This window comes from Narcine bancroftii, chromosome 4, assembly GCF_036971445.1.
Source record: "Narcine bancroftii isolate sNarBan1 chromosome 4, sNarBan1.hap1, whole genome shotgun sequence".
Lineage (NCBI taxonomy): Eukaryota > Metazoa > Chordata > Chondrichthyes > Torpediniformes > Narcinidae > Narcine > Narcine bancroftii.
In genome coordinates this window covers 306,048,829-306,063,269 of record NC_091472.1, presented here as the reverse complement: position 1 = coordinate 306,063,269, position 14,441 = coordinate 306,048,829, and the positions used below count along the sequence as shown (strand labels likewise).

At 40.6% G+C, this 14,441-nt stretch overlaps 1 protein-coding gene across 3 annotated transcripts in view; it reads right to left on the bottom strand.

Annotated features, from left to right (window-relative positions):
• The window catches only part of agps (alkylglycerone phosphate synthase), a 182,172-nt gene that overhangs the window by 37,270 nt on the left and 130,461 nt on the right, over positions 1 to 14,441 (bottom strand). For all 3 annotated transcript variants that reach the window (XM_069935825.1, XM_069935826.1, XM_069935827.1), the window contains exon 13: positions 6,688 to 6,764. In XM_069935825.1, coding sequence (XP_069791926.1) covers positions 6,688 to 6,764 — 77 coding nt within the window. The remainder of the gene's footprint in view (positions 1 to 6,687; positions 6,765 to 14,441) is intronic.

Below are 14,441 nucleotides of genomic sequence, written 5' to 3'. Positions count from 1 at the left end.
TTCAAGGCACTGAATTGTCCACAATGATTACGACATCCCTGGGCGTGAAATTCCTCCTGATCTTAGACCATTTCTGTCACTCCTACAACAGCGGAAGATGTTTTTTCACCCATCTTTTCCAGAACAAATCTGATATAAATTGCATATGCTTCCAACTGCGGCAAGCATATATGACTTCTTTCTGAAACAGCCATGGTGGCATCAAAGAGTTAGTCTTAAGAAGCAAAAGGTGGTTCTGGTTAAGTGTATCTAGATCATTTGGATCTGTAGAAGTTTTAGTGATTGGACAGCTGTTGCGGATAGCTTCAACTTCACATAAAACTGTGCAAAGACCCTCTTTGTTAAGATTTTGTCCATCTTGCATGGAATTGAGAACTTTTTTTGCAGCGATCTACGCAATGTTTGCCACACACCTCCATGGTGTGAGCCAGCAGGGGGATGAAAGATCCAACTGATTCCTTTCTGGACTAGTTCATCATAAATCTGACCTCGATTTCAGTCCATGAGTGCTTTCTTCAATTCATGTTGAGCCCCACAAAGTTAGTACTGTTGTCAGATCATAGTTCTTTTACTGGACCATGCCTGGCAATAAAATGCCATAAGGGCATTAATGAAGGAGTCTGTGTCAAGTGACGATACCACTTTGATGTGAATTGCTTTATCAGTTAAGCATATGAAAATAACACCAAGGCATTTCATTGCACTCCTTCCACACTTCACTCCAAAAGGTCCAAAATAATTCAAAATTTGGAAGTGCAAAGGGACTTGGGGATCCTCGTGTCGGAAAACCTAAAGGTCAACTACCAGGTTGGATTGCCAGTAAAGAAAGCAAATGCTATGTTGGCATTCATTTCAAGAGGAATAGTGTAGAAGAGTAAAGAGGTGTTGTTGAGGCTCTATGAGGCACTGATGAGTCCTCAGTTGGAGTACTGTGTGCAGTTTTGGGCCCCTTATCTTAGAAGGGATGCACTCATGTTGGAGAGAGTTCAGAGAAGATTTACCAGGATGATTCCAGGAATGCAAGGGGTAACATATGAGGAACATGTATCGGCTCTTGGAGAATATTCATTAGAGTGTAGAAGAATGAAAGGGATTCTCATAGAAACATTGTGAATCCTGAAAGATGTGAATAAGACGTTTCTCTTGGTGGGTGAATCTAGGACAAGAGGACACAGTCATGTACCCATTTAAAACAGCGATGAGGAGAAATTTCTTTAGCCAGAGGGCCGTAGATTTATGGAATTCGTTGCCGCATACAGCAGTGGAGGCTTGATCATTGGGGGAGTTAAAGGAGGAGATTGATAGGTATCTAATCAGTCAGGGTATCAAGGAATATGAGGAAAAGACCAGAAATTGGAACTGGATGTGAGAATGGTAGAGTTGCAGAGAAGACTCGATGGGCTGAATGGCCTACTTTGTTCTGTTATCTTGTGATAATCAACTCCAGCATATGTAAATGGTTCATAAGGAGAGACTCTGTCCGGGGAAAATCTGCCATCTGCTGTTGTCCACGAGCAGTATTTACCGTAAATATTCATGTATAATGTGACACCCCCCCTTACCTCACCCGCCTGAGTCGCGTTGCCATCTCTCACGACCCCCCCCTCACCTTCCAGAGTCACGTTGGCATCTCTCACGACCCCCCCATACCTGCCCGAGTCGTGATGTCATCTCTCACGACCTTTTCGCCCCTTGCCCGCGTCGCTCGCCGCTTGCGCGAGTCGCTCGCCGCTTGCGCGAGTCGCTCGCCTGCAACTCAGCCGCTTGCTCGAGTCGTGCTGCCGCTCGCCTGCTGGCTCACCCGAGTTGCACTGCTGCTCGCCTGCAGAAATTTTTTTTTTAATTTTACTCTCGCGTATAATGCGACCCCCCCCCCCCCCTATTTTTGAGGGGAAAAAGGTGGGGGGGGGGAAATTTTTGCATTATACAAGAATATTTATGGTACATGCCAACAAACAATGTTTTAACATAATTTCTCTGATTGACCCAGCGGTATCAATGTTTTTGGTATAGATTGGATAACACCTCCTTGTGAATATGCCAAAGAATCAAATCAGAGATGTGAAGATCCCTGACCAGTTTGACAGGATGTTTTATCTCTTCTGGCAATGCTGCTCTGCTAAATCATCACCAACTCTTAATACACCATTCTCCAGAATGGGGTTGAGTTTACGAAGGAGTAATGGATTAAGTGGGTCACTGGATCCACTTGTTCAGACATTGTCTGAACAGCATTTGCAGTTTTACTCCTGATTTCAGGGTCTTCTGGTTGGATTTCTTCTAATCTATCAGGATTTTGAGGCCACTCTTTTTGAAGCTATAGAAGAAACTGAGGTTCGGACACCAACATTTCTTTCTTCAGAAAAGATTGGACTTTCAAACCTCAGGAAGCTAGGTTAGCAGGATTGTTAACTGCATTAACGCATCTCCAATATATTGGACGTGAGACTTCAGTGATTCTGTTAGCCACAAAAGTTCGAAACCTTGTGGTTTTATTATTGATGTATTTGAGCACATAGGTCCTGGAATCACTCCATCTGCAACTCTTCTTTTCAACATGGTGTCCATTCTGCTCACTATGGTAGCAGCTGTCAACTCCATTCGAGGGATAGTGCCTGGTTTTAATGGAGCCACTCTGGCCCTTCCCATTGTAAATCCACAATGTATCGATCCTGGTTATCATGCAGTGACAGGACACTAATAGTTCCGTAACCGTCTTCATACGCATCAGCAAAATGATGCAATTGAGCAGATGTCACAGTTCCCAAATTTGTGCATTTGAAGCATCTTGGTCTCCCAGTATACAAAGATCAGGAATCCCACACATCCATTCCTGTAGAGTGGAATCTGGTATCTCATTATCCCAACCAATCCTTTTACTACGCAAATCTTGCAGGATCTTCTTGGCAGTCAGGACTACTGGTGCCAATATTCCTATAGAGGATCATGTATCGAGCTGACTGTTGGCAGAATCCCCCCTTCTTGTAAGAGGTCAGTCTCTCAAAATGATTTTGAACCTAAAACTGTCAGACTGGACACACCTAACAGAAATATTGTTGTGGTCCCAGTACTGATACTTAATTTCTTTTGCCCTCTTTTTTTTTCAGGAATGGGCAGGGTTTACAGATTTGGCACCAGATTTTTAAAAAATTAAAATGTATAAAAGTTGTGGAAAAAAAAAACTCCAACCAAACCAAAAAGCCTAAAAATCTTCTAAAACCGCCAAGAACTTGCCAATCAGCACTTTCTAACACCAGCTGATTTTAGAAAGTGTGAAATTTCTGCTGTTTGGCGCCCAGGGAGCTAAATCTGGGAACCAACACATCACGACGATTGTTCACAACTTATGATAAAGAGCTATTGCATCTTTTTCTGAAGCTTCAGAAGTGAGACAGTTATCCACATAGAAGTTATTCATGATCGTTCTTATAGCTTGAGAGCTAAACTGTTCCCTATTGTCTCAGCACACTTCCTAAGGGCAAAATTCACAAAACTTGGTGATGAAGTCACTCCAAATAAATGCCCTTGTCATTCTGTATCATGTTCTGACTGTAGAATCCATCAGGCCACCAAAGAAATCATAACAACTCAAGGTCTTTTTCAGTACTTTCACCTGGTGGAAGGAACATTGCTTTAACGTCTGCAGTGATGGCAACAGGTTCTTTACGGAGTTTAGTTAAGATTCCTATCAACGTACTGTTCAAATCTGGACCCTGTGATACAGGGGTCCCCCAAATGTTTTAGACCATCAACCCCTTTAGGGACTACGTGGTCCTTCATCGACCCCCAGGCATGGAATCCTGATGCCAGTTGGGGAGGAGAGGGAGCACACAGACGGAACCCTTAAGGCTTATCGCTTCCAATGGTCTTGACGCTACTGTTGACAATCCCAGAGTTCAAAATTCTCTAAACAAAGCCCAATCAATCCAATGCAAATTCCAAATCCAATTTCAAACTTTCTAATGACTTAAATTGTAGCGACTACTTTCCATTATAGTCGCTTGAAGGATAGAAGAATCTTCTTGTCTGTGACTCGTTTAAAAATATTTGTACTAAAGTTGAGTTTTCCAAAGTTTATTAAATGATATTAAACATTGATAATGTTATTATAAGTCGCTAAACGTTGTTACAAATCACTTAACATTGTAAAATGGTCAATATAAAATGTCAGAACATTCTTTGTATCCTCCATTTCGCAGAACAAAAGAAACTAAAAAAAAACTAAACCTTATCCCCTGGTGAGCAGAGCTAAACTAGCTATGTCCCTGAAACAATGTTGCTAGGAGACAGCATAAAAAATGTTAAACTAAAAGCCACAAACAGACTGCTCGCAAGCATGAGATACATTTAACTCCTACAGCATTTGTGGGACAAAAAGAATGGGTGACATTTCAGGTAGGAACTCTTCTTCAGACCAAAACCAGAAACAGGAGAAAAACTTCAAAATGCATATGAAGGATTTTAACCTGAAACATTAACCATTCTTTTTCAGCTCCCTCCTTTCCCAACACATACTCCCTTTCTTCTCCCTACATCCACTCAATCCATCTCTCTTAATTTCCATTTCCTCCCCATCCCCAAGCATATGTATGCTCCATTTCTTTCCCCATTCTGTCAGTTCAAGAACAGTATACAGCAACACACATCATCATGTGGCTGTGCATCCATTTAAACTGAAGAATTCTCAAACTTAGTATTTACTACTTTTGTATAATTTCTAAAAAAATTAAAGGAATGGAAACAAGAGGTGCAAGGTGAAATGTTAAATGTTTAAAAGTTTTATAGATTCAGATGGTTTGCAAAATTGACAAGTTATCAATTTATAACAGATGCATGTCATCTTTAATCCCAATCCGGTGCAAGGTAGCAAGTTTGCTAATAAGTTAGACTTTGTGTAATAAAGCAAGCAGACTTTTAGTAAGATTAGATTGTAAATATATAATTTTCTCTTCCATTTTGGTGGGGAAAAACTGTAAACAACAGTCTGTAGAACCACATTAAACTATATATGCATGGAAATCCCAAAACTGCCGTCAATTTCACAGATTAATGATGCTAAACACCCGTTTCTCCATTGTTGATCACACAGGTCAGTAACCAGCTGTTTTCAAAGCAGGAACACAGCTGATGATTGATTTGAGTCATGCTATTTAATTAGATTGATGAAAACAATCACAATTTTGCACTAGGCTCAGACAGCCAAATTTGATTTTGGAAGGAAAGAGTCAAACGAATCAGAGCAACAGCTCAGAAACTGGCACCTCAGTCCACCACAGCTACACTGACCATCAAACACCCACCCACACTCATTAAGTGCCACTTTTCTTGTCACATCTCTACCACCCTCTCATGCTAGAAGCAATTCTTCAGTACAGGTACATGATCCTTTATCCGGACATCTAAAATCCAAAAAGCTCCAAAATCCAGCAAGTGGGGACCGGCAGTTGGGGGAGGCGGCCTGTCGACTGGAAGGGGGTGGGGGTGGATACAGCACAATTCCGGTGGGCTTTCCGAAATCCAGAAAAATCCGAAATTCAGAACACACTGTCCCCGAAGGTTAAAGGATCATGTGTCTGTAGTCAATTTAGCTAGGTTCCAGCATGTCTTTGGCATATTGGAGGAAACCTAACCCCTCCTTGGAAGAAACCTGACCCCTCCTTGGAGGGAAAGCTGACCCCTCCTTGGAGGGAAAGCTGACCCCTCCTTGGAGGGAAACCTGACCCCTCCTTGGAGGGAAACCTGACCTCTCCTTGGAGGGAAACCTGACCTCTCCTTGGAGGGAAACCTGACCCCTCCTTGGAGGGAAACCTGACCCCTCCTTGGAGGACTTAGTGCCCACAGGAGAATATGAAAATTCTATGCAGGCAGCACTGGAAGTCAGGATCAAATTTGGATTGCTGGAGCCATGTCCACTGTGCCTCTCAATTTATATCATTAGAAATAAAATAGTAAAATGCCCCTTACAAAAAAAAATGGGCTGGTGCTTGTTCCGGCAGAATAAAAATTTTTTTAAAGATGACTGGAAGGCATTTCTTCTTCTTTTCTTCTTTGGATTGGCTTCGCGGACGAAGATTTATGGAGGGGGTAAATGACCACGTCAGCTGCAGGCTCGTTTGTGGCTGACAAGTCCGATGCGGGACAGGCAGACACTGAATGAATACATCATTAACCAAAGCAAGGGTTGATCCTTTTAACCATAACATAAAACCATTGACTTTAACTCCCCAATATTGAAGAGTTAATAAATGCATTCAAGTCCATTTTGAATCAACCATGAGCAATTCAACATAAAATTGCAATCTTCATCATTTTAGATATCAGCTAACAAAACTGCAATAGTGATTTGGAAAGAAATAGATTCACATTTTATCTGACAATTTTCTGACTCCACTCTTAACCACCCAACTTTCTTGGAGTAAGTTTTCAAGTTTTGATTTTTTTCTCCTCCTAGTTAGAACTTGTGGAAAAGTTCTTCAAAGCATCTCCTCAAAAAACACCATACACAATGTATCATTTTAAATTACAACCCTCTCACCTTAAAAACCCAACAAATTCCAACAGAAGCATTTCAATGCTATACAAAATTACATATTTGTGTTGGAATTTTGGCTTGCACGACCAAGATATTCCTACCTTGTGATATCTTTCAACTCTTGTATAACGTTAAGAAAAGCAAATTAATTATACCTTGGTAATGTAGAATTTTTTCAGTCCATCCAAAAATGAAGTAAAAATGGAGGCCACTTGTGGTTTCAGAGCATGCCCTAGTTTGAAACAAAAATTATGAAAGATCTTCGGACACATTGCATTTCTTTGACTTTTACACAAACCGAAGGGAGGCAGATAATTTAATGCAACCACTGTTATTATAGATTGTGGACAATCGCACTTTGTTAGTGTAACTGATCAGAAAACAAGAGCAAGTATTGCAATGATCAAAACAGTGTCATTGAAGAATTACAAACAGGCTTCCAATGCCACTTTCAATTAACTACACAGGTGTATTTCCTGATATGCATTTTAGAATTGTGCCTTCTAGTTTAGATTACATTGTCCCATTCTTCCTTTCAAGATGTACCACATTTCTCAGCAATAAATTTAATCTGCTACCTATTTACTCCTTCCAGTAGCCTATTCTATCTCCTTGATATTTATTAACCAACCTTCTCACAGTTCACTGAGCTTTGCATCACCTGAAAATTTAGACATTGTACCCTGAACATTCAAATCGAAATCCTTAATAAATATCAAGAATGCAATGGCTTTAGCACCATTTCCAGGAGCCCTCATTTTCTGCTTCCCTTTTGTCTGAAAAACAACCTTAAATTTATTTCCTGATAGTCAATTTTCTGTCCATTTTGTTTGTCCCTTTTAATCTATGATCTTCTACCTTGATGTCCATTGCGTTACATTTCAAACACTTTTGCAACTATTTACATAACATCAACTCCATTTTTTAAATTCATCTGTTATTTTTTTTTTAAATCAGGTATAAATCCATCTTTAACCCATGCTGACATTCCTTAATCCATCAACACCCTTTTATTCACTGGCCAAGAGAATGTTTTGGATCCCCTTTCATTTACCATCACTTCGTTTTCGCTCACTTGCCTCTTTCAGGTCAGCACAATGGAACAGCTAGTACAGCCTCTGCTTCACAGCAGCAGAGATGTGTTTATTCCTGACCGTGGAACCCATATATTTTGCACATTATCCCTGTGATCTTGTGGGTTTCCTCCATACCCCAAAGATGTGCAAGTTGGAGTCTTCTGTGCATAGGCAAGTGGTAGAATCTGGGGGGAATTGATGGAATGTGGTGAGAATGATATAGGATTGGTGCACCTGAAAAACTGATGATACCACCATAATGGGTTCCAAAAAAAGGGGCAACGAATCAGCATACAGAAGTGAGATTGAAAAATCGAGATGAATGGTATACTAGCGACAACCTTGCATTGAAAATCACCAAGACCAAGGAGCTGATTGTGGTCTTTAGGAAACGAAAACCAGAAGGGTACAATCCAGTGATCATTGGGGGAATCAGATATGGAGAGGATGAGCAAACTTAAATGAGTGGGAGTCACCATCTTGGAGGACCTTTCCTTGATCCAATGTCATTGTGAAGTAAGTACATCAGCACCTCTACTTCCTCTGGAGTTTATGGAGGTTTAGCTTGAAATTGGAAACCTTCGCAAACTTCTACAGACGTATAGTAGAAAGTGTGCTGACGAGCTGCATCATGGTCTGCTATAGGGGCACCAATACCTCTGAACGAAAGCCACGCAAAAGTTAGTGGGCTACATCCCAGTACATCACAGGCAAGACTCTCTCCACCATCGAGAAAATCTACATGGAACACTGCCGTGGGAGAGCAGCAGCAATCATCAAGGATCCACACTATCCAGGACATGCTCTGTTCTCACTGATGGCATCGTGAAAGAAGTATGGTGCCACGGACTCATACCACCTGGGTCAGGAACAGTTATTACCCCTCAACCGTCAGAGAGCTAAACAATAGACAGACTCATTTAAGGACTCTTTCTTTGCACATTATTACAGAAAATTTTCCTGGAGTTGCACAGTTCGTTTACATTTTATTTTTGTTCACATTTTCCTTTGTATACATATTTCTTCTGATTATGCAGAAAAAAAGCATCTTAGGGTTGTACGTAATGTCATGCATGAACTCGACAATAAATTTGAACTTAACTGATGAGGTTGCATACTTGGGCTTAATGCTGTACATCTCCACTAGTGTCTACAACTTGATTTCCCTCATACACTTTTATTCTGCTCCATCATTAATCACCAATGGAGCATTGACATTAGTTTCCCTAGCCTTCTACCTCAAGAGTGTAGTGGGGTGTAGATGAAGCTTCTCCATCTTAAAGACTTCTGCAGTTTATAATGGTGGATGGTGCCACCATTCCAATTTACCCATGCCTGATCTGACATCATAGTGAAAATGGCACTTCCCTCTCTGATTAAAATTTTCAGCTCAAAATGTCAACCATTCTTTTTCTACCACTGATGCTGCTTGGCTCACTGAGTTCCTCCTGCAGATTGAGTTCGGCCACAGATCCCAGCATCTGCAGTCTCCTGTGTTCCTGTTTCTCCATTGGAGTATTTTTCTGTATCAAGAGTGGTCTTTATTTTTCCCCCACAGCTATTCCAAAACCTCATTATGGTCGCTCTTTATTCGATGTCCAGCCTCCTCTTTCCTGGTGACTCTAAACCTGGCTCATCTCCTATCACTGGCCTAGAAGCATATTGACTGATTGCAAAAGGGAAAGAAAGCAAAAAATGCACCTTTAGTTCTGCTATCATAATGAATATATGCATACCTACATTAACAAATATTGGCATTTGCACATCTTTGCCATTTCAGGTTTTTTCTTCAGTATCTTCCCCAAAAGTCAAATGTTTATGTGAAACTAACCAAAAGCAATACAAAAGGTGTTTTTAAAAAATAAAATCCACCCTTATTACTTAACCAGCTTCTCTAAAATAGTAAAACAACATACTTGTTTGTTAATACGGCTTTATCAAACATTTATATCTGAATACATTGGTACACATGATTAACATAACATAACATAACAATTACAGCACTGAAACAGGCCATTAGGCCCTTCTAGTCCGCACCGAACCAAACACCCCTTTCTAGTCCCACCTCCCTGCACAATGCCCATAACCCTCCATCTTCTTCTCATCCATATACCTGTCCAACCTTTTCTTAAATAATACAATTGACTCCGCCGCCACTATTTCTCCCGGAAGATCATTCCACACGGCTACCACTCTCTGAGTAAAGAAGTTCCCCCTCATGTTACCTCTAAACCTCTGCCCCTTAATTCTTAACTCATGTCCTCTTGTTTTAATCTTTCCTCCTCTTAACGGAAATGGTCTATCCACATCCACTCTGTCCATCCCTTTCATAATCTTAAATACTTCTATCAAATCCCCTCTCAACCTTCTACGCTCCAAAGAATAAAGACCCAATCTGTCCAATCTCTCCCTATACTCCAGATGCTTAAACCCAGGCAACATTCTGGTCAACCTTCTCTGCACTCTCTCCACTCTGTTTATATCCTTCCTATAATTAGGCGACCAGAACTGCACACAGAACTCCAAATTAGGCCGCACCAATGTCTTATACAATCTCAACATCACCTCCCAACTCCTATATTCCATGCAATGATTGATAAAGGCCAGCATACTAAAAGCCTTCTTCACCACCCTACTCACGTGAGTTTCTACCTTCAGGGAACGATGTACCGTTACTCCTAAATCTTTCTGCTCTTCTGTATTCCTCAATGCCCTCCCATTTACCACATATGTCCTATTCTGATTCTTCTTACCAAAATGAAGTACCTCACACTTATCAGCATTAAATTCCATCTGCCATTTTTCAGCCCACTTTTCTAAGCAGCCCAAATCCCTCTGCAATCCTTGAAAACCTTCTTCATTATCCACTATTCCACCTATCTTAGTATCGTCTGCATATTTACTAATCCAATTCACCACCCCATCATCTAGATCATTAATGTATATAATGAACAACAATGGGCCCAATACAGATCCTTGAGGCACACCACTGGTCACCGGCCTCCAACCTGACAGACAATTATCCACTACCACTCTCTGGCCTCTCCCTTTCAGCCAATGTTCAATCCATTTGACTATCTCAAAATTTATACCTAAAGACTGCACCTTCCTAACTAACCTTCCATGTGGTACCTTATCGAAGGCCTTACTGAAGTCCATATAGACAACATCCACCGCGCTACCCTCATCCACATTCCTAGTCACCGCTTCAAAAAATTCAATCAGATTGGTCAAACATGACCTTCCTCCCACAAATCCATGTTGAGTGCTCCTGATCAGACCCTGTCTATCCAGATGTTTATAAATTATGTCAAGGTCAGGGTTTTGTTTAATTCATAACATTACAGCTCTCCTTAAAACAAAATAATAAAGCAATCCACACCTGCTCACAGCAGATTATATTCAGGTACAGGTTGTTGAGTAATACTTGCAGCAAAAAATCTCCTCCCCCCCTCCAAAACCCAGAATACTCTGCACTCCACACCAATCCCATCCTCACTATCAAAGCCGCAGAGAAGGGTGTTGCCTGACCCACTGATCTCTACCTTGCCCAGGCTAGACGACACATCTCTGACACCTCCTCTTACTTACCCCATTGAACAGGACTGAACAAAAAAAAAATCAAGACACAGTCTCATGCATGCAATCCTAGATAATGACCATCCCTCATCTGGAAAATTTAACCCGCCACAGAAAAACTGTGGCTACACTAAACGGGTCAGCTGCTGAAAGTTTCTGGTGAGCGACTTGGCTCCTGATACCCCAAAGCATTCCCACTCCTTTCAAAGCTCAAGGCATGCATAATGGAATAATCTGTTGCTTGAATAATGTACCTCAATAACATACACTTGGCACACATTAGCTACAGTGCAAACCCTTATAAAATGCACTGCAGTGACTCACTTCATCGACTCAAGTAGCAGCCATAGAAGGATATAAGGTGTAAATATCAACACTATGACCTAAAAATTGCACTCCACAAAACATAGGAGCAAAATTAGGCAATTTGGCCTATTAAATCTGCTTCATTATTCCATTTATGGCTGATGTAGATTTGCTCTCATCCGCATTGTCCTGCCTCTTTCCTACAACCCTTGACATCCTTACTAATCAAACAGTATCAGATAGATGTTTTCGCTGTCAGAAGGAAACGGGAACAACAGTACATGCAATTTGGGCACGTGAGAAAGTGGGAAGATTTAAATCAGGTATTAAATAAAATCACAAAAAGCAACATACCAAAAAATCCAGAGATCTTTCTTCTAAGTAATATAAGAAGTATGAACTTGGCCTCGATTTGGATGAAGCACAAAAAAGATTTATTATGATAGCCTTAGCTGTAGCAAAAAAATGTATAATGTCAACCTGGAAATTAGAAGATAGCCTGAGAATACAGCAATGGTACATAGAAATGAATAAATGTATTCCATTGGAAAAAAAAACATATAATTTAAGAAATAACATCACAGTATTCGAACAAATTTGGGAACCGTACATGGAACACAACAGAGAAGTCCTACCGTGGACCTCCACCCGCTAAAATGACAGAAGAAGACGAAATGAACTGACCCAGTGTGTAAAAGTAGATGACACAATTTTCTTGTTTATTTTCATTGGGTGATGACATTGTTTAATGGGTTTAATGTATCATATATGTTGAACATTTAGTGGGTGGGGAGGGGGGTGGGAAGGAGGGAGGGAAGGGAGGGGGGGAAAGGGGGAAAAAATGACTGTATATTCAAGAGGGAAATGTTTATGTGTATTTTGGTCAATATGGTTCATAGTGTGAAAAATTTTTTAAAAATTTAAGAACCTTATCAACCTCCCCTTTAAATATACCCAATAATTTGGACTTGATTATCTCTGTTTTAAAGGGATATCCTTATATTCGGAGGCTGTGCCCTGTGGTCCGAGACAATCCCACTAGTTGAAATATCACCTTCACAAAATCTCTTTATCTCTCTCAAATGCATCTTGGGAATATCTTCACCATAAGGATCACTGAGGGGACAAGATGACTCACCAAGACCTTCTTAAGGGCAATCAATGTTTTCCCTGCAAGCGATGCAGATATATAAAAAGGAATAAAATACTGAATAGTTAGATATCTATTAGAAGAAGTTCCCTCATTTGGAAAGTACTGTAATAAGATTGGAAAGGATTGGTTACAATTACATGCAAGTTACACAAGAAAATATTTATTTATTTTCAGTAAAAAAAAATTTAAATGGGTAATATTGTAGTAGACTGACAAGAATTTGAACTTTATATGCATTAGTACAAATGTTATCTCCACATTCAGACATTCAATGTTTGGAAGCTCAATCTTTAAGTTTGAGAATCTTTGTGTCTCCTTGGTAGAAAATGAATAAAAACACATTGGAAACAGAGGACAACTTTGTAAGAAGTGGGATTCCTGAGCATTACTGTCATGATCAGTACTTGTTGTCATCATTTACTCAAAGTGATGGTCATGAGTAACCTTCTCTAAACACCATAGTCCACCAAACATACCACAGACACAAAATAGTTTGATTTGGGTCTGTGTACTGAACTGAATCAAGAATGAAGGTGCATTTAAAAAAATGTACGAGTTAGAGGGGAACTTGTAGCATTCTCAATCTCCTACTGTTCTTCCAAATCATATGGGCAGAGGACAAGATCTCAAGAGGCTGCTAAAGTCCTCGGAGTTGTTGCAACAGATTTACAGATTTGGTAATGATGGAGCCACTGCATTAATTAATGGTGGCAAAGTGAATGAATGTTGAGGTTACAAGATTCATTGCCAAACGATAACACTGCTTTGTTCTGGGGAGGTCAAGCTTCTTGAGTGCTGTTGAAGCTGCATTTATCCAAACAGGTGGAGAATATTCTTTCGCACTGCTAACTGGTGTTGAAAAGGCTTTGCAGTGGCAACCAAGGATATAAAGTCATGGAGTTTAGTGTGTTTGGACCAGTTATATTTTTGATTTCAAGATTTCCCCAATATATAAAGAGGTCTCAGTGATGGCAAAGACACTGAACAAAAGATGTTAGACTCCCCATTGCCTGACCTTCCAGGTGTGAGCTGTATATATATAATTGTATGTATGTGTATATACACACACACACGAGCTCATGCCTCTTTTGATCAGGCCAAAGCAGATATATACAGGCAGACTGTTTTATTATCAGAGGTATTAGTAATGAAAACACATCTGATGAGATCAGTGAGCATCCCCCATTTCACTTAGAGAGAAAAAATTGACCCACTGCTGAAGTTAGTTGGATGCCATTCTAACAACTTCCTTCCGTCTTCTTTTGTCATGCAAATAAAGTACCAAACAGTGCAGAACTTCCCTTTGACTTGCTTGTTCCCCAATTCAATAAGACATAACATCGAACAGTATAGCACAGGAAGAGGCCCTTCAACCCATGTATCTGCCAAACACAATCCCCAATTCGAAGTAAAACTCTTGTCACTTGCACCTGACAGATATCCCTCTATCGCCTTCATATTCATGAGTCTAGTGTGGTGGTACACCACCGGCCTACTGCAGGGGGAAACCTCTGTACCTGCAAGAGTGTAAGGGGACAGGTCAACACCTGGCTTGCTGTTAATCAGTCGGCCTGAAGGGATCAAGCCCCACACGGTCGGGTGTCAATCATCCTCTGGGATATAAGCCTGCGCAGGCCTTGCGAGGCCTCACTCAGAGTTGCTACAGCTGCAGCTACTGCCAGCCTAGCTCTGTTGAAGTCTTTGTGGATTAAAGCCTGTTGTACAGTCTTTACCTTGTGTGTGTCAGATTCTGGCTAACAGCGCACCACAATTTAATCCACAAAATTTTCCCATG